This window comes from Sapajus apella, unplaced genomic scaffold, assembly GCF_009761245.1.
Source record: "Sapajus apella isolate SASKATOON/1434 unplaced genomic scaffold, GSC_monkey_1.0 scaffold7, whole genome shotgun sequence".
Lineage (NCBI taxonomy): Eukaryota > Metazoa > Chordata > Mammalia > Primates > Cebidae > Sapajus > Sapajus apella.
The window spans coordinates 26469724-26492080 of NW_022436947.1; the positions used below are offsets into that span (position 1 = coordinate 26469724).

The following is a 22357-nucleotide window of genomic DNA, read 5'->3' on the forward strand; positions in this document are numbered from 1 at the left end:
AGCTGGGACTACAGGCACGCACCACCATGCCCAACTAATTTTTGCATTTTTAGTAGAGCTAGGGTTTCATCATGTTGGTCAGGCTGGCCTTGAACTCCTAACCTCAGGTGATCCACCTGCCTCAGCTTCTGAAAGTGCTGGGATTACAGGTGACCACGCCTGACCTTCTTTTTCAAATCTGTCTTATTTCCTTCTGTCCTTTTCCTAGTTAATATGATGATGCCCGGTTTTATTCTGACAACACGCTCTAACTGCACACATAGAGTCCAGTATTTTTTCTCATTCTAGTGACTGCTTTCTATTGCTCTAAGGATATCTTAAGTAGGATGGTCTGGTTATGTTACATGAAGCTTCCTTACTCAAAATCTTACAGAATATTTAAGGTCCTTTTAAAAAGTCACTTAAAACTTCAAATTCTGGCATTAGACCATACAATCAGAGACTACATATGCCAATAAAATTCTCTTTTTAAAAAACTTTACCTCAAATAAACCTCTCCTATCTACTTGTCTTTAATTCCTCAGTACAATGATTGACTCTCTCCTTAGAGTGCATAGATTTTTGAGTCCTAAATTATGTATTTCCCATTTTTATAGTCTAAATTTCTCAAATGTAGGTGATTACTCAGCATTTTACTGAAAATGCTGCTTATCAACATAAGTTATTCATAGTATATGCTTAGTGAATATGTGCTGAATGGAATTGAGTATCAAGGAAGCTATGTAACAATAATTCCAAAAATGTGAGTTAGACAAGTACAGAGATACAATATTAAAAAAGGAATTAATCAATGTGAACTGTGTTGGTGAAAAAGCATTCATGTGCAACAGTAACTGACTTGGGGCTTGCATAACCTGTAGAATTTGATACACAGAAAAAAAAAGGAAACAAGCTACTTGGGGGATAGAAAAAAAATGGAAAATGGTATGTCTGAGAACAGAATCAGAAGGTAGGGAAAGAAAAGAGCCCAGTGGCCTCCAGAAAAGGAGACAGTCACAGTAACAAAATTGCATGTGCTAATTAACAATGTTAGAATTGATGGTTCCCAGATACTTATCTAGGACTAATCTAGAATCACAATTTCTCAAAAAAATTCTGTAACCTCTGTGCTTATTTCTATCACTAGTGCTATAAATATATTTTATGGGTTAAAAATTTTATGTTATGAACTTAGTATCTTTATCTGGTCAATCCAAGCATCTATCCTGGTCTTTATATACTGAGCATCCAATATTTAAATATTAGACTTAAAAGTATTGTCTTACTTCCCTTTCTTAGAATTTCAAGATCAGATGCCCATCGATGATAGACTGGACAGGGAAAATGTGGCACATATACACCATGGAATACTATATAGCCATCAAAAATGATGAGTTCGTGTCCTTTGTAGGGACATGGATGAACCTGGAAACCATCATTCTCAGCAAACTGACACAAGAACAAAAAATCAAACACTGCATGTTCTCACTCATAGGTGGCTGTTGAACGATGAGAACACGTGGACACAGGGAGGGGAGCATCACACACTGGGGTCTGTTGGGCAGAAATAGGGGAGGTACAGTGGCGGGTGGGGAGTTGGGGAGAGATAGCATGAGGAGAAATGCCAGATATAGGTAATGGGGAGGAAGGCAGCAAATCACACTGCCATGTGTGTACCTATGCAACAATCTTGCATGTTCTTCACATGTACCCCAAAATCTAAAAATGCAATAAAAAATAATACAATAAATAAATAAGTAAATAAATAATGTCAAGATCAGGATGGAACAACAGATTCACTAACCACTTATTTTTAATTTTAATACATATTTATCTGATGGATAGTAAACAGACAACCTGAAAAGCCTGGGAAACCTCAGATTTTGGTCCTTTCTATAAAGCAATTGATCCTTCTTGAATGTGTAGTATAAATAAAGAGAAAATGTAAAAGATTAAGGCTTGAGAACCATTAGGCTGATTCTTTCAACAATTAGAAACTACATTTCTATTACCTCATATAGGTTTTTAAAGTATCCTTTTTCTCCTAGTTGAAGTCTTAATAAAATAACATAAGCAATAAATCAACAGTCTGAAATTTCACAATCCACTTTAAAACATTTCTAAGGAAATCACTGAGAAACCTTAAATTTTTCTCTAAATTTCTCTAAAACCTTGACCTATAAATAAAACAATCTCATAGATCTGATTGAGACCTTAAAAGTGTCCTCAACAAACCACATATGAATGGTAATATGAATGGTAATATCAAAAGTAATCATGAAATCGATCTGGTTTTTAAAACTTTTCATAGATAAATGTGATTAGCAACATTTGGAAAAACACAGTGATTTCCTTATTTGACAGATACATAGAATTAAAACTAAAATAATAAACAACCTGGCAAAATTAATACATATGAATCATAAACCAAGACTAAAGAACTATCAGATCATCAGTAGTTCCCTCCTGAATTCAGTAAATAATGGATAGATATCAAGGAAGTCACTTTGATTCTTTAACACTTTTTTCAACTGTAAAATAAAGGAGTTGAATTAGATGAACTATAAGGACCCTTTTAACTATAATGCACTCTCAGTGTATTGTAACAGGGCACAACCCTTCCAAAACAGTGGAGTGGACTACTCAGGTAATATAAAAGGAAAAAAGAGTAGATATGCAAAAAAGTATGTTTTCCAGCCTCAATATAAAACAATTGAAGAAATATAATCTCTTATACCTACAACTGACAGGCAACAAGAATAGGGAAGAAAATAGGGATAAAACGACAGTACATTTGTTATTCATATTAATTGTCTCAACTTTGTATTAATGATCTATGTACCGGAAAATGTTCTTTAGTTTCATGTATATGACACTGCAGTAATATCAAATTCCTAAACTTTTAAGCTTGTTTGTTCAGCTCTGAGAACATCATTTTGGTAACACTTTTCCTCGACAATTACAAAGCTCTATGTGAATTTATGAATTATGTTTAATGTAATGAGAATTTATTGCTGAGATGTCTGCTTGATGCCTTCCCTTTATTATAATCTCTTATGATGAAGTTTCTTACTCTCATTCTATATTGTCTGTTGTATGCCAGACTAAAAATTCTACATATAAAATTCTAAATTAAAATTATTAAAGCATTATTTATAAAATATTAAATATATAACATACGTAGTCTGAAGAATAATGCTATAACTGGTACTTTAAATCTAAAGAGTAGATGGTTTCTTCCAATATTGTCAAATATTTCACAATATCTCTCTTAAGAGAGATCGGGGGAAGTCTGTTGGAAAAGAAATCATGACTTCAAAGGCACTCAAGGAGCATGACTGTCAGAGTCTGAGCATTACAAATTATTCTTGATGCTAAGTATTTTTAAAGTTCAATTTTGAATTCTCTAGCTTGAACTTTATCTTATTAACAGTTTGAATCTATTTACACAAAATTTATTATGATAAACAATATGATTAGTTGAAAGTAAACAAGTAAAATTTCAACTAAATTGCATGATGTATAAAGTTATTTATAGCATAAAAAAACTCCAGTGAGAGTAGACTTTCTGCACTCCACTGTTAAAGTACAGTATGTAGTTTCAGGTTTAAGTTTTGTTGTTGTTGTTGTTATTGTTGTTGTTTTCTTTCAGGTTTAAGTTTTAATGTCAATGGAAGTCCTGTGATGCTTAACCTGGCATCATATGTATCAAAATTTATATTTTAAAAATCTGGGTATTTAGAAATATTTTTAAAGTAAATACAGTACTGCATAAACTATGCCAGTTATAAACATTTGGTTCCATAATTTTTTAATCCTATGCATAACATTCATTTGCCTAATGAAAATTACAAATCTAAAAAAATGTAACTTCAAGAAGAAAGAAAAACGAACTGCACATAAACTGAATAAAAACACATGCACACTCTTTTATATAGTGATTAGCTATGTGTATGTATAGATATAGGTTTGAATGTGTATGAGCACAATTCTCAAGATTTCTACACTAAAATGGCAAAGTGTTTTCTGCAACTTTCAGTTATGCTAAAATAAGATGATGCAGAAATAGACAGGGATCAGAAATACAAATAATAAATACAGAATACACATTTTCTTAAGTGATATTTAGAAATATACAAAAACTATTTAGCAAACTGTTGGAAGTTAATGCCGATTACATTTCATATTTGTAAAGACTATCACTAATAGCTCCTTACAAATAACTTTAAAATGTGAAAAGAAAAATATAGTTTGTCTTAGTAAGTACCATAAATGCATATTATTGCCACATACATATTCTCATGTGTGTATCAATTCATTTGATGAAAAACATTAACAGCAAAATCAGTAACTAAATAAATAATCCTTTCATCTACCCCCAATTTCTGCCACACTAATGGTTTGGTGAATCATCAAGGGGAGTTAATTATTCATTATAAATTTCAAGGAGGAGTTCCATTGAAAAATCTCTACTACTGGTCCTTCTTGGAACCAACATCAAGAGAATCCTTGGCAATCTCCAATATTACAAAGAAATAGAAGGTGAGGGGCAACCACTCAGGAGAGGTTTCTAGAGGAAGCTGAGCTCAGGGAGCTTACATTCCAGTTGAGACCGGTGTGTAAAGATAATTACTAATATGTTAAATAACAGTAGAGAAAAAGATTAATCAAGAAATTACATACAAATGTCAGCCAAGGCTTTAAAAACAAAAACTTTTATTCTGTTTCAGATGGATATAGCATCTGGAACTTTTTAACAGTAGCCCTAAACATGGTCACTGTATTAAATCTTTCTGGCATTAACAAAATAATCTATAATGTAAGTGTTAGAAACATTTTATTATCTTAAGTTTATTTCTTACTGAAGGGCCGTAGTACGAGTGGTACCATAATACTCAATAAAAACTACTCAAAAATAACACAGTAAAACAATAAATTCAAGTGTATACCACATATCTTTATACAAATGCAAAGAGTTAAATCTTATAACCAGCTTTTATAAAAACGGAACTGTGAAAAAAATTACTGCAACATTATCCTTGGTTAATTATTTTCAGCATGTTAGTTAAAACTATCAATACTATAATAAATAGTAATTTAACTTCTAGTTATGCTTTGCTAATATGTTTATAATGTAGAAAGGAAGAAAAAATTAGAGGTAATTCAACATTGCTGCATGCATTTCCTAACTTTGTATCTTCATGTGCTCTAACTGGATACATACAACTGGGGGGCAATCACTTTTCCTTACATATTTTAGCTATGAGTCTTCTTGGCTGCCAGACATCATTTAGGTCTGGTGAGGCGGAATTCCATCTCTTCTACTTAGCTGTCACCCCCTTGACTAATCAGAAAGCATTTGGATGACACTGTATTTTGTGAGTGAGTACGTCAGTGTTCAACTTAAATTGATTAACATAAAGACTCCTCTCAATGGGGGAACACTGCCACCTGTCTTTGCTATGACCCAAGGTACAATACCCAATGTCCCTTTTAGTGTTAATACCAAAAATACACCTAAGTTTACATCCAACAGAATTGCCTCTTTCATCCAAGCAAGACTGTATTGATGCTGTTACAATACTGACTCAACATCTATTGCATATTTACTATGTGTTAGTCATCATGCTAAATACTTTTTAGGGTTATCAATTTTAATTCCCACCTTACGAGGTAGGTAGTATTGTTATTATTTTACAGACTGAGAACGTGAAGCTAAGCAAAGTCAAGAAACTGGTCCAACTGTCAAACCAGAAAGCTGACTGCAGAGCCCACACAGTGGATTATTTGGTGCTGTGTAGGATTTATGTAAAGCCTTGAGAGAGAGATGAATTCGGAACAGAAATAAAAAGATATTTTAAAAAGTGTCACTATCCCTGTTTTCTTATTTCTTCCAATCCAGCATCTCCATTAAAAATGAACCATTCAGGAGATAATCATAGTAAAGACCTGTAGGGAGAAACATCAAATGTGGCCAATGTAATTTAATTTGAATGGATAATAAAGCAGTTAGACCAAGACCAGTCAAGTTTCATTTTCAGATTATAGGTACAAGACATTTTGTTCATCAAAAGATTCATCTGGCTCAATGCTAAAGCTTTTAAAAGTAAGAGCCAAAGACAAAGACCCTAAGCATTCCACAAAATTGCCTTAGCAGTTAGAACTACCTGGCAGAATCCTATGTAAAACAGTATTCACTTAGGTGTAAAAACCTGTAGGCAAGACTAACAACAAGATTACTTGCAGATAGGTGTTAATGAGGTCATTCAGGCAGATGAGGTATCAACAGGGTATAGTTAAAGAGTAGTGAACGAACTTGGGTTACTATCTTGTAAGGAAGCCAAAAATTGTGAAATTTAGAATCTTGGCAGAGTTAGTCATTTGTAAAGCTGTTTGATACGTCAGGAAAAAAGAGAAAGGCATGTATCCTAGTACTGAAGTTTGAAACAAAAGTAAAATAAGTAAAGATTTTTTTTCAGATTAAACTAGACACTATTTGAAAAAATTCAATGTGAAAAGCAAGCACTGAAAAGTATTCTTTAACAATGAAGCTCTCTTACTCTGATACTTTTGCTTTTTAAAGCCAGAAATTAATGCCTTTTTATCAATTAAACTCAAAGTTATGATAAGGACATTATATTGTTACTATTAGAATAGTAAATATACAAATGAAGGAGCCCAAATATTTCTTTTAAATACAAGTAGATAAAAATTAGAATCATAATTTTCACATTAAGTAAATGCATAGAATTACTGCCCAGTATTGTAATAAATTGATAGAGGCACATTAAAGATAATTCATTAGCAAGTACATTAAAATATCACTATAGTTCAACAATGTGATAATAGGGAGGGACAATACTCAGGGGATGGACAATGTTTGATGGTTATCAGTAAGCCAAAACACCAGAAAAACCCCTATGAAAATACATTTTTATTGCATGTTTTGCTAGTAAATTCATACAATTATATCTGAAAGAGGAGGGTGTGATGGAGAGCTTTTGACCTCTGTTTAATATCAAATATGCAATATTATTTCCTTGAGATAATTTGGGCTTTAACCTTCATTTGGTAATGTAAATGGCTTTCTCTCCCTGCAATTTTTGGAACTTTACTTCGGACTTGTTAATAAACCTCAGTGATATTTATTTTTTAAGTGAATTGTGTGTGCTAGGAAGAGTAAAAATTAATTTAATACACCAATTTGGAACACACACCTGAAAATTTTGGCTTGTGTGTGTGTGAAGGCAGACCAACCATGGAAATAATATGTGCGATATTAAATTAACAACTTGATAGGCATTATGTAGGGTCTCTTAAAATTTTCAAACTATTATAATAATTTACAATTTATTATAAATGTCAGTTACATAGATGATGAAGGAATATGGTTGGCTTTAGGTACCACATCTATCCTTTTGTTCTCTTTCTTCCTTTTAGCCCACCAGTACTCTTACAGTGTTCCAGACTACCACTCTGGCATATTGGTACTTATAAATACAGTGAATACTAAAAGACAACCATGTCCATCACATAGAAATTTTCATCTATCACATAGAAATTTTCATCTATGAATAATATAGTATTTGTCCTGGGTAGTGTATTGATTTTAAATCACATTATGTAACAATTTTAGCATTCTGAAGTTTACATCTAAAATAATCAATAAAGGAAAATAAGCATTTAATATTATTTAAATAGTATTTCCCTTGTGTTGTGAAGCCAAGAAGCCCCATTTGTAAAGCCACTCAATGACCAATATGAAGTATGAAATCGGCACACTGTTGAGATGGCAAACATCTGACGTCAAGCAAATGCAGGGCCATGCTCCTCTTTCCCCACCAGCCAGATCAGACCTCACCAACTCATGCTGGTACTCTTTCTTTCTGAGAGATGAGACGCAGTCATAGACACATGGAATAAACTCAAGCTTCTATAACACTGCACTCAAGGCAGCCAAGAACAATTTGGGATACCTTTGGAAACACACACACTGATGATCACAACTTGGGTGACAAATTCAACCCTACCATTGAGAAATTACATGGTCTGTGGTGAATCATTTGACTTCTACATGTCTCATTTTCATTCTAAAAAGATGTCAGTGAAAATATAAAGATTTGATGTGATAGATTTCTTTTCTCCCATCAGTAGAATAGAGATTTATTTTAAATGGTAGAAGTAGTTTTAGATAAAAAGCAAATACTATTAGCACTTAAGCCAGCTCACTCTTCAGTCTAATGAAAACAATTTTTCCATCAGTATTATTTTAGGAAAACGTGTTACTAATTAGGTAAACTGTCCCATTTTTAACACAATCTTTTTTTTTTTGAGATGGAGTTTCACTATTGTTATCCAGGCTGGAGTGCAATGGCACGATCTCGGCTCACCTCAACCTCCGCCTCCTGGATTCAAGCAATTCTCCTGCCTCAGCCTCCCAAGTAGCTGGGACTACAGGGGCGCACCACCACGCCCAGCTAATTTTTGTTGTATTTTTAGTAGAGACAGGGTTTCACCATGTTGACCAGGATAGTCTCAAACTCTTGACCTCGTGATCCACCCGCCTCAGCCTCCCAAAGTGCTGGGATTACAGGCGTGAGCCACTGCGCCCGGCCAACACATCATTTTAAGAGTAATTTTTAAATTAATTTTCTTTATAAAGTATATAATTGCATTTGATATTTAACTAAAATGTATCTTCCTTTAAACTATACAGAGAATACTTAGAAATTAAGATTATTTTAATCTTTCACATAAGCTTAATTACATTATATCAGCAAAACTTACCACCATTTTAAAGTTTTTCTACGTTTTTTCAAATGTTACTACAAAAAAGCTTAGGGGGGCCAAATACTATAGGATTAAAATGAATGAGACCCCACATCAGGTAATTTCAGATCTCTCTGAAGCCTGCATATATAACATTTATTACCAGTCCTCGACATTCACTATGTTTTTTGACATTCACTATTCCTATAGAATAGGATATGTTATTGCTGCTTTTAGCTTTGAGTTTATTTTTGTATTGCAACAAACATTTTTAAAAGTTTTATATTTTCCATAAATATCCTGTATTAATTTGACAGTATTTTTATTGAAAACATTTCCTATCTTTTTAATCAAAGTATGAAATTAGATATTTCTTCATTCAGGAAGACTGATTGTATATGACTATTAATTTTGTTGTTTTTTGTCAATTACAATTAGAAAATATTATGTATAGGGTAGTAAAAAGTAAATAAATTTTGGCTGAGTCAATTTAGGAATACTCTAGCCCACTGAGCCTAATACATCAGTTCTTAAGGAAATAAGCAAAAGTTGTGTATAGCAGTCCTCTGGTATGTGTGGGGGATTGGCTCTATGACACGCATAGATACCAAAATCTAGATTGCTCAAGTCCCTTATATAAAATGATGTACTATTTGCATATAACCTATGCACATCCTCCTGTATACTGGAAATCATCTCTAGCTTACCTATAATACTTAATGTAAAAAATGCTGTATAAATAGTTGCTACACTGTATTATTTGGGTAATAATAATGATAAGAAGAAAAGTGTATGAACATGTTCAGTAGAGATGTGACCATCTACATTTTCCCCAAATATTTTGGACCTGTGATTGATTGAATCCACAGTTACAGAACCCATGAATGTGAAGGACTTCCTATATGTAAAAATACATGATTTATATATTTAGAGATTTCTTAAGAATACAGACAGAATCTATGCTGAATAGAAACACGAAGTTGCTTTATTTAAAAATTCTTGAATGGAGACTTGAGGATTACTATTCATTTCCAAGGCTAACTGATATGAGAATTGGGTGACATAAGCATTTTTCAGCAAATATTACTGTCCAAAATGACAAGCTACACTCTAGTGGCAAAATATGTTTAAAAGGTTTTGGTATATTTATATGACAACTTGAAGAACATGGAACAGCAATTTTGTTCTAAAATATGTGTTGGATCAACCCACAATCTATGTCCACGTATTTATTTTCTTCGTTTCAGCACTCTCTCAACAGATTATTCCTAAAAGTTCAAGAAAAGTATAGTAGTGTTATAGCCTCTTTATGCTTAAGGCAATCTTTAATGTCATCAACTCGCAAAAGCTGTGAACTCTATATCTAGTGAAACATAACTGAATTGAAAACAAAAGAAGTAACAGAAAATCAAGTAATTACATCTGTATCTTAACATTAGTCATATCTTGATTATCTGCACCAATGGAAGGGATTGGCTATTAAAAAATCATATATAATCTATTTAGTGGGACTGGGTCTATGGCCTTGTGCTTAGTAGCTGAATTTCTAATTGCCCAGTGTAACTTACTGCAAATGTGTTGTGAGGATGCCCATCACCAGAAGAGTGGCCACAGACACATAATTTTGTTTCTGGAAGCAATTCCTAGGTTAAACAAAGAGAATGAGGAGTTGGCTTTTTTTTTTCAATCTTAAGGCTTATGCTAATAATGTACATTACCATTTTTAAAAATCAGTTTTTGGGATTATTATCTTGGTAGGTCAAAATAGACAAGATTATTCCACTATTGTCTCACAGTTAACTAGTATAGATTTTAAAAATAGAAATAATTTGGCAGATGGAAAGTTGAATATTTGGATCATAATAAATTAACCTATAACTAAAAAATTCACTGATTATGTACCATGAACCTGCCTTAGGAACCTTGCTTCCCACTTGTAAGCTAAGAATCATAAATACATCTATATATTTAAATGACACTGCAATTTTAGTGTATGAAATGTTCTTTGTTCTTAAAATGTAATCATCTCTAATTCTGAAAAAGCTAACCTCTGACTTGTAATCACTTATAACCAATACGAATGAACATAAATCCTGTCCTACCGTGTCATATGAGAACAATCACAATAATCTCTTTAAATAAATGGCTGTGGTTATGCATTATTATATAAAAATTATTGCCACTAAAACGTATCTAAGACTATGCAACCAACCTCCATAATATCTCTTAAAACCTGTTGAATTGTACCATTTGCATTGAAAACTACTCTATATACTCAAATGTATAGTTTGCATTTTTATCTGTAAAAGCAAAGTGATTATTTATTGATAAATGACATGGAATGTCATTTTTTACCTAAGTAGCATTAGACATTTCAAAGATTTTGTCTGAAGGGCAAAAGGATTACACTGCATTTGAATAGACCATGTGACAACACATCCTTAGACTTCATGTATGATATGAAAGGATGATCCCCATTCATAAGATACACAAGGGAAATTATAACTATACCAGAAAAGAAGAAAAGCAAGGAGGGATGTGTTAAGGGTGTCAGGGAGTATTTGTAGTGGTTTGATGCATGTAAATATTACATCTTATAAATAATTCTTTTCAAATACATCTATGAAGTTCAGAGGTTCTGTTTAAGAAATGAATTGTGTATGTTTTACATGATACATGCCATTTTCTTGAAGATAAGAGGAACATCAATTCAAATAGGAAAAAATGGCTTCCAAAATATCCTTTTCCTCCTGTTTCCTAGGAAGAAGTATGTCACCTGATGCTAGCAGATGAAGACTGAGGGGAAAATGTTCAAGTTATATTTTACTGTCAGAATCCAACAAATACGTTTTCATTTAAATTATTTTGTCAACAGCCTTGTGGTACCCTTGCTAACCTTATTTGGCACCAGTGCATAATTAGACACACAGGGGTGTGACTCCAATTGAAGGTGTTGGCATTGTAGCACTCTGTGAAAATATTAACTATGAGGTTAACTCCAATTTTCTCTTCTTTAATTAAATGCACATGGTACTAATGAGGTAACCTACTGTTCCTTGATAGCACTAATTAGCTAAGAGGAGAGTACACTCTCACACTGCAATTTAAACCTAAAAATAAGGTTGAAATATGCTAATTGCAGGCAATTTAAAACAGTACAAGTTGAAGAACTAGTCATAATAAGAGAAACTGACTGCTTTACAGCTAGGCAGCTGTAACTTTGGTTAAAATCAAAACAAGCCAGATGATTTTTGGTCTGCTATTTAACAAGGTCATAAGCATCCTTAAAAAGTGAAATGCTATTCCATACCATAACAATAAACCAGACTAACACTAATAAAGCCCTCAGATAGACACTCATCTACATTTAAAAAAGTGATTGTCACAATATCTGCAAAGCTGCCATGACACTGTTTATATTTAATACTGAAAATTAAACTTTATAAATAAGCAATGTCACCTTAAATTATTTCAAGAGCACCTAAGTTAAATAAAATATCAATATTTGTTTCCCTAGCATTAACAAAACATGTTGGGATTATGGAGTTTTGTCATCCCAGTCAGGTCAGAAGGGATGATACAAAGAATAAGTCTCAATCCTGGAGGAGTACATAAACAGGAAATATGGAGATGATGTACAAGTACAATAATAAAAATACACAAAAATACTATGGAACAAAAGTGTATAGTTACAGATTTAAGGGATACAGATGCCAAAATATCAAAAGGATTTCACTAAAAAGGAGGTTTTCATTAGACTTCTACTAGTTTTGTTGCTTTGGGATGGAAGCTGCCTGAGGCTTCACCATGAGTGTTTCCCATTCTTAGCTCAACCGACTCAGAAACATAATTCCTGTAAACCTAACCAAATTCCAAACATGTCTTCTTCAGATACTATCTCAAATATTTCCTAAATTTAACAAAGGCATAACCTTGACAAAAAAATAAGACCAGGAAGAGACTTTTGATTCATCAACAATGATATGTTTGGATTGGTACACAGTATATTTTTATTGTTTTTCTATTCCCTAAAATCTACGATATATCATATTTGTATCAACCAGAAACACTGACTAACCAAAACACTCCTATCAAATCATTTCTGTTACCAGAGAGAGAAATAAAGCACATTAAAATGATACTGTAATTCATCCCCATCCACAGGGACAAGAGACAGAACTGTCCAACACTGAGGGCTCACAGTGACATTTCCCTGTCCCTGTCGCTTTGCATGGAAAATTATGAAACATAACAATTAAACACTCAACACAAATAAAGAGTTAAAAGGCAAAATTTGTGGAAAAAGAAAGTCAAGAACAGTAACTTAGACGTAAAGTAACCTAATGAAAGGCGAAGGCTTTTAAGTAACTCATTAGTTTCTGTAGTTGAAAGTAAGTGAGAATAAACTTTGCACTATCATTAGCCTGCCATGGTATCTTGCCAACAGGCTTGGTTGAAGAAATTGTGTTTTGAGAAACCCACCCAGGTTCTTCTCATGGTGTTCCTAAAGCTTTTTATGACAGGTGGAGACCGAATGTTGGTTAGAGATGCAATAAAACTCTGAAAAACCATGCTTTAAGAGATCCACGAAGCTGCAGTTTTGTAAAGAAGTAGCAAGATGAATAAAATCAGACCGTCACTAAGAAATTGATCTCCTGGAGGCAACCTGACATACTCCAGCAAATCACAGGGAAACACAATGGGAACGGATATTTTAAGTGCTTGCATCTGTTTCAAATAAGCACCAAAGAAACTTTTAACAGTGAAAAGGCCAGACAATGTACTGTAACAGGCTTTCAACATAAACTTCAGAAGAAATCTATTCTTCAATTAAATGCGAATCATTGTAATTTTTTTAAAAACAATAAAGAGTAAGTCATTCAGTGCTGAACCTAAGAATGCTGGCTCTGGAGATAGTCTGCTGAGCTTCAGAAATTACACTTACTAGTGGTGTGACCTTGAGCAAAATGCTTAGCTTCTCTTGTCTTCTCTCTCTACACAGAGGATAATAAGTAACATTATCAGAAGATTATTAAATATATCAATTGTAAAGTAATTAGAACCGTGCAGGTACACATATATTACCATTTATTAGCTATATACTTATTTGTTAGCTGTCATTGTTACTTCAAAACAGTACTCAATTTTCACATAAAAAGATTCATTGTTTCTACTATGTATAAAATGCTAGTATGTATTATAAAGGTTTCAAAAATTCCAAAGACATTGTACCTGTTTTCAACCTATCAGTAGGCTTCAGGATATATATTAAAGACTCTCCTGTATGAATAAAGAAATATTGTTTTCCTTTTAGAAACCTGGTGGAGCAAAGCAAGAGGTTAATATGGGTGTGTTTATATTTAGTGATAAGGTGAAATGACTTGTAAGAAAGAGAATACTTTTTTGCAAAGTTGATGAAGTGTAGTTTTCATAGAAAAATATATAATATATACATAGTATTAATATTATATATTGGCCCTTCCTAACAAATGAAAATATTTTAAATTATTTAATATAATTTGTTTTTTGAGGTTGGTTGAAATGATCCTCACATTTTTCTTTAACATGTTTAAAACTTTAGTGTCTCATAATATTTAGGATAAAATAATATCTGAATGGAATAGTGGTTGTCTTAGTCCATTCATGTTACTATAAAGGAATACATGAGCCTGAATAATTTATAGAGAAAAGAGCTTTATTTGGCTCATAGTTCTGCAAGCTATACAGGAAGCATAATGTTGGCATCTGCATCTGGTGAGGGCCTCAAGTGGCTTCCACTCATAGCAGAAATGGAAGGGGAAACGTGTAGAGATCACATGATGAGAGAGAAAACAAGAGTGGAGGAAGTACCAGGCTCTTTTTAACAACCAGCCCTGTGGGAACTAATAGAGTGAGACATCACTCACCATCACAAGGATGGCACCAAGACATTCATGAGGAATCCACTCCCATGACCCCAACACTTCCCATGAGGCCCCACCTTGGGGTCAAATTTCAACATGAGATTTGGAAGGTCAAATATTCAAGGTATAGGACTGGGCTACATTTTAAAAGCACAAAAATGGAAAAAAACAAAAAAAAATGTTCAGCTAGTCAAGAAGTATGGACATTCTTCACGTTATAAAACAAATCAAACTTTAAAACAATAACAAAAATAAATGGTTGATTGCCTTTCTGCCCCTCCAACTGTTCTGTTGTGTTTGCTAATTTGGTTGCTTGTTTCTAGGATATCCATCATATCCGATGGAAACTGTCCCAGGGACAATGTAGCTATTAGGTTATACCAGGATGACATATTTTAGCTTTGCAAATTATACAACTTCATCCTTCTCCAGCCCATTTCTGAAAAACACATTTTAAATTTCCTAGGTCAGACAGAGGAGACGAAGTAAAGAGAAATGGTACTTATAAGCTGTTCGGAGTATTCCACAAGACAGGTGGCTCGCAGAAGTTGTTCTTTTGGGACGAAGTGCCCCAGAGGATCAAATCTGTATAAGTGCATGTCTAAAACATTTTCACTCTTTATTCCAATGTAGTTAGCCTTGTCTTACTTCCTTTTGTGACACAGATAGAGTCCAAAACCTGTACAACATTGAGAAGACCATGGTGTGGACTGAAGAAGGAAAGAAAGTCCAGGAAGGTAAAATTATTTATAAAAAGGTATGCTTTTATTTATTTACTTATTTTGAGGCTGCTGTGTATCATATACCCTACTATATAAGTTCCCAAACTTGAGCATATAAAATAATCTCTGGAGAAGCTTGTTATGATTGCATATTCCAGGCTCCTTTCCTAGTGATTCAGATTCAAAAGATCTGGGATAATGTCCAGGGATATGCATTTTAACAAGGATCTTGATTATTGTGATTTAAAAGATCTATGGTCATACTTAGAGAAATATTGCCTTCTCTGTTCATGATATTTGCACGATAGATAATTTTTCATTCTTTTAGTCTATTATTAATTTAGTCAACGTTTTTTCAGTACCTACTATGACCTATAAACTATATTACCCATTTGAATATAAAGGTGAATGAAAATGATCTCTCCATTTAAAGGAGAGTGCAAAAAAAAAAAACAACGTAAGTGCCATTTGCATGGACTCTGATTTTATTTGTGTGTCCATGTGTGAATCCCTTTGGCAATCTGATAAAATCTAGAATCGCCTTCTCAGAAAAAAAAAAAAATTGGTTGCATACAATAAAATAAGGCATTCAAAAAAATGGATTATGTTGAGATTCAGTTATCGAAATATTAAAAAAGCCAAATTTGTGAAATATTAAGTATGTTATTTATTAATGCATTAAATAATAAGATATTATAGCAGGCATAACAACTACTACAATTTTCAGTAATGGGCACAAATAACATTTCTGGATTTTTTTTTTTTTTTTTTTTGAGATAGGGCTTCGCTCTGTTGCCAAGACTGGAGAACAGTAGAACAATCTTGGCTCACTGCAGCATCGCCTCCTAGGCTCAAGTGATCCTCCCACCTCAGTCTCCTGAGTAGCTGGGATGACAAGTGCACACCACCATGCTCAGCTAACTTTCTTTAATTTTTGTAGAGACAAGTCTCACTATATTCTCCAGGCCGATCTTGAACTCCTGGGCTCAAGTGATGCTCCCTTCCTGGCCTCCCAAAGTGCTGGAATTATAGACATGAGCCACTGTACCTGGCCATATTTCTAGATACTTTTACCAACTGTGATGAGACAGAAACACTTTTTGTAATTCCTATCACTGACAATGTCACAGATACTGCTAACACTACTGTGGTGTGTTGTCTACATTCATAGTAGAAAAATATGTTGAGTTTCAATTAGGAGTGAAAATAAGCTTTTTCTTCCATTTAAGTTCATAAATGTCCTGAATTCTATCCATCAATTCTAAGTTTTAAAGCTCCTGTATTAGAGACAAATGTATTGTTGAAGACATAAAAAGAACAGTTTGACCATACTTAAAGGCATTTTCTGGCTGGCTCCCAAGGAATGAGTAGGACTTCATTACTTGGAAAAAAGTGAGGAAAAAAAAAAGGGGAGAATGGAAAGGGTTTAGGATTATGCCTACAAAATGTGATAGTTTTGGTAGGAGTATGCTATAAATGGGGCCAGCAGCTGAGAGGCAAGCCTAGGAAGATTTGGATTATGAAGAGTTTTGCAGATTGGGAATTAGAAGATTATTTATTTATTTATTTATTTATTATTTTTAAGACAAGTAGAAAGCATGAGGGTGTGGGTTCAGACTGGAATTGGCTGGCAGCCTAAGTTTCCCAAAGACGCATCACACAGTTGCTTCTGGTAAGGGCCAAAGCAGTCGCAGTGACATGAAAAAAGGATACCCAATTTGAGGACAGGCTAACTTCTGAGGATTTGATGACTACCTGAGTGACTAAGTCACAGAATAAAGGATAAGGGGCATTGGAAGCAGACTGTGATACCACTAGAAAGATAGTAGAAACAAAGACAATTTTTAAAGAATGAAAGAGAATTTGGAAACAGTAAATGTGAAGTTGACAGCTGAACATCAGAAGTCTGTTTCTAGCAGACTTCTGAGTATACAAGACTTAAGTTCAGGAGATGAGGCAAGATATACAAATACCTGAGAATCAGCACCTTATGTAGTGGTAATGCCACAGGGGTGGATAAGTTCTAGCAGTGAGGTCGTCTAAAGGAGTAGTTCTCAGTCTGCACTGTGGGTCAGTATCACACATATTCGAGCTCTGTATACATAATGATGGTGGGGTTCAACTTCCTGATTTAACTGGGCTTGGTGAAGACCAGACATTTTAACAAATAAACATCCCAAGTAATGATAATGTGCAGACAGAGTTTCAGCACCACTGATATAAAGTTAACAGAAAAAGTTATAGACAAGAGATGAGGAGATGCCAACAAAACACAAAGAAGAGGAATGTCAAGATAAGTGGTATCAAAAGTCTCAAATGTTTTGACAGGATCTACTAACATGAGAATTGAATTCAACTCTCTGAGGTGGCAAATGATATTCAATAGAACTATTTCAGAAAGGTAGTGATATGGTTTCTCTCTGTCCCCATCCAAATCTCATCTTGAATTGTAGCTCCCATAATCCCCATATGTCATGGGAGGAACGAGGTGGGAGGTAATTGAATCATGGGGGCAGGTATTTCCAGTACTGTTCTCATGATAGTGAATATGTCACAGGAGATCTGCTGGTTTTGTAAAGGGGAGTTCCGCTGCACACACTCTCTTGCCTGCCGCTACGTAAGATGTGCCTTTACTCCTCCTCTGCCTTCTGCCATGACTGTGAGGCCTCTATAGCCATGTGGAATTTGAGTCCATTAAACCTTCTTTTCTTTGTAAGTTACTCAGCCTCAGGTATGTCTTTATTAGCAGCATGGTAACAGACTAATACAGGTAGTAAGGAAAGAAACCAGGTTATAATATGTTGGAAAAAGAACGGAAGTTGAAGTGTAAACAATTCTTTCTAATAGCCTGATGATGAAGAAAAAAAAAACACGGGTAAGATAATTGTCTGATATAAAACTAATAGGGATGTATGAATGTGATTTTGTTTAATTGGTGTTTTGTTTTTAAAGGTCGGAAGGGAAGGCACACTGAGAAATGGGAGACTGAAGACACAGGAATGAAGATGCGCTGCAGCTGCCAGGGTGAGGTTCTGGACGAGGTGAACAGGGGCAGCTGTCATGCACAGGAAGAGAAACTGGCCTTGGAGGGAAGATCTTATTATGATACAAGGGATATAATCAGAGATGTCAAAGTAAGTTTATTTTGGGAGTAGAGGTAAGAGAGGCAGAGGGAGTTCTTGCCTGGCGGTCTCTAAATTTTTTTTCTGAAGTACAAGGTAAAGTCACCGAGAACAGGGGAACGGGTGTGACTTAGATGCTTTAAGGGTACAGTGAAGACTAGAAACTGATGGAGAGAGAGAGGCAGAGTAAGGTGTCCAGAGACCTGTGAAACAATTGCTAAAAATCAATGAAGACTAGCCTAAAGTCAGAGAATCAATACTGCCTGATATTGTTATTCTCTGCAGGACTATTCATAGCTTGCTTGGGAGCAGGAATAAGAAAAGCCACAGCTTGAGAAACGGAAGAACAAATGCTGTGGCAAGGTCACAAAGAATGGTTCAGAATAGTGAGAGTGTCTAAGGCCATCCTTAATTATGGGCTACAACATGATCAGGAAGAAGTCTAGGTGGGTGAAAGTGGTGGTGGGCTATCTGTGGGAATAACAAAAGAGCATGGTGCAAGAGAACATGGTGCTCAGAATGGGAATTCCTTAGGTCCACCAATTTAAAGTGATTTTAAAGAACAGGTCCAAGTTAGGCTTGGTAGCTCATGTCCATAATTCCAGCTCTCTGGGAAGCTGAGGTAGAAGAATGACTTGAGCCCCAAGAGTTAGAAGCTAGCAGTAAACTATGATCATGCCACTGCACTCCAGTGTAGGCTACAGAGGAAGACCATGTCTCAAATAAATAAATAAATAAATAAACAAACAAGGATAGGTCCAAGGTCATCGAGAACATTTTTAAAGAAATCTATTCATGAAGGTTTATAATTTTTATGCTTGTTTTCTTCATGGATCAGTGTAAAGTTTTAAAAGCAGTATATTTTCTTTTACCTGGTAAGCACATGACAAGTGCCATTCATTGGCAACAAACTCAACATGAGATCCAAATTTACAAAATTAAATGAGAGATTACTATTTCCTTAAGAGAAGAAATTATTCAAATTAAAAGAGTAGTTTAGACAGTATTTATTTAAATAGAAGGCAAATTTATTTAAAATAAATTTGATTTTTTAATAATCTTTAGGAAGATAGTGCATAGATTGAGGTATAATTGCATAAATTAGTGAATCTTCATACACAAATACCTTACTCAGTGCTATTGTCCTGTAGTTCTCTATTGTATTGCATTTTCTTGGTGTTGAAAGAGTAACATTCTTTGAGGAAAAAAAAAAAAAACTCATGTCAAAGCTAGGCTGCAGTCTAGAAGCAAAACAACTCAAAGTTAACATATATGAAATCTGTTGACATTGCCTACTTAGCATTTACTCTACTATTTGATAACAGCACCACTTTTTTCTCTGGGAACTACCTTCATTCTGCACCCCATTACATGCAAATTGGTGGGACTGGCTCAAGGTTGAGTAGGTGATACAAGCCAGGCCAATTAAATTTCCTCTCCTAAGAACTTGATTGTTTAGGTATGTGATATGTGCATAACAAACAGTGGGAGTTCATGGAATGCAGTGACGGGATGCAAGTAGCCTATTAGTTCCTATTCTGCTTATTGCTCTTTCTGAGACCAGATTTTTGCTTAGCTTTGCCTTGTATTTTGTAAGCAACTCTAAATTCTTTGAATAAGGCCAACTATTATTTTTAAAAGATTTCTGTGACTTGAAATCAAAGTTATAAATTAACAAGATAACTTTAATATACATATTTCCGTCAATGATCATACTGTGAAAATTAGAATTAAATCTTAAAACTTTAAAAATAAATTTTGGAGCAAATTTTGGGTTATAATCCATTTATATGGAACAGCAAAGATAAGACTAAAAGTCATGATCTTGACCTCATTTTTCATTGTTTGCCAACTTAAGTGAAGTAATTAAAAATTGCTATTATAATTTCCGTTCTTTTTTTTTTTGGGGGGGGGATAGAGTCTTGCTCTGTCACCTAGGCCAGAGTGCAGTGGCACAATCTCAGCTGACTGCAACCACTGCCTCCTGGGCTCAAGCAATTCTTGTGCCTCCGCCTCCCAAGTAGTTGACATTACAGGTGTGTGCCACCATGCCTGGCTAATTTTCTAGCGTTTTGGTATTTTTAGGTTTCCCTATGTTGGCCAGGCTGGTCTCAAACTCCTGGCCTCAAGGGATCCACTTGCCTCTGCATCCCAAAATGCTGGGATTACAGGTGTGAGCCACTGCACCTGGCCATAAAGTTTTATAAATATATTTTTCCATCCCTAAAATGTCAGCTTGTTCAATCAGACTTTACATTGTACAAAGCACGACTTAATATGTAAAAATGGCAAAATAAAACTTTGGGTTAAATACAAAATAGCAATACAACACAGTTTATTAATGGGCATTTGCATATTTTATTTTTATCGTAATTTAACATTACAAACTCATGCAGTTTTTCTTCAACAGATTCAAAATTTAAAATAAACGCTGCTCTTTTTATTAAAAGAGGCTAGGTTAACAAAGAAAGTTTAGTGGCAGCCACTGTCCCTATGCAGATACCATAGGTTTTTGGAGGATTTGAGATTTTAAAATACTTTATATTAACCAATTAAATCCATTGACATTCTTAAAGTAAGATTTTAAATTAATTTTAAAATAAGATATTTTTAAGATTAAAAAGGACTTAACAAAGATTACAGAACGTAACAGTGTCAAATTCAGATTTTTCACCCTGTTTTTAGTCAATCCCCTTCTTTTTCACTTCAAAATGCCGCTATCATAGCTGGCACTAATTGGCATCCTTGTTAGAAATCGCAGCAGAGAAGCCAATGATTGAAAGAGCATATGGACACCTCTTAAGCCAGGCTGTCTCCAAGACAGGTAAGGCTGAAATCAAGGAAAGGGCAGATGACGTGGCTCTTATCTGTGGGCAGGCTAAAATCTACATCTGTTCACTGAGTACATATACAACTTGAATTTCCAGGAATGCTGGTCAAGTATCTTTCATGTGCCTAAAGTCACTGAAAAAGAAAAGCTGTGCATAGTGCTCCTAAAGGGATACAGTTATTATATTTTGAGAGAGCATGATGGCAGCAGTCAATAGGTACTTCTGACATGAGATATTCCTGCAGAATGGACTATTTTGTTTTTGCTTATTTGTATGGATGTTTGCTTTATTCAAGAGAAGAGTTTAAGCTCTTTGGAAAAAATATTGCTGGATTTCTTATGAACATCTAGAGAATGAGGGACAAAAATTTAACATATATAATAATTAACAGACAAAACAAATAGCTTTTATGTATATGCTACCATCTCACTTCTGTGGGACACTACAGAACACCACTCACTAGGTTAAGAATCAGCTGCAAAGTCAAGCAGGAGCTACTAGCCCCAAGAATGCACAGACAAATCAGGAAGGCAAATGGTTAGTGATGAGTATCATAGTAAACACTATGACAGATGTATGCACAGGGGCAAAGGAAGCATCACATAAAGGGTACTTGTAGGTCAGATGAGCTAATAAAGGCCTCTAGGTAAGAATAAATGGACATTAGTGTACAAATGGAGGTATAGTGGGGTAAAGATGGAGAACATTTAAGACTAAAGAAGTGGACGATATAAAAACTTGAAGGTATCTGATCCCTGATGTATTCTGAGAAGCACAAACAGTCCCATAAAGTCAAATAAATTACTTCTAGGGAAGAAGGGATGTAGGGTTGAGGACAAAAGGAGAAGCAAAAGCCAGCTCTTCAAGAGCCCCATATAAAGCAAAGCGGGCTTTATGCACTTTGGATTTCTCATTATTGTGTACACCACCTGTCTTTTCTCTTGAAGGATAAATGAAGGGTCAAATACATAAAAACATTTCTGACATATCTGGAGTCCTATTAGTGTTATCCTCAAGAAGTAACTGTGACG

General features: G+C 34.5%; 1 protein-coding gene across 1 annotated transcript in view; it reads right to left on the reverse strand.

The window, feature by feature from the left end:
- Positions 1 to 22357, reverse strand: part of FOXP2 (forkhead box P2) — a 586718-nt gene that overhangs the window by 113479 nt on the left and 450882 nt on the right. The window contains exon 6 of the mRNA XM_032275664.1: positions 10317 to 10391. Within this exon, the coding sequence (XP_032131555.1) occupies positions 10317 to 10391 (75 nt within the window). The remainder of the gene's footprint in view (positions 1 to 10316; positions 10392 to 22357) is intronic.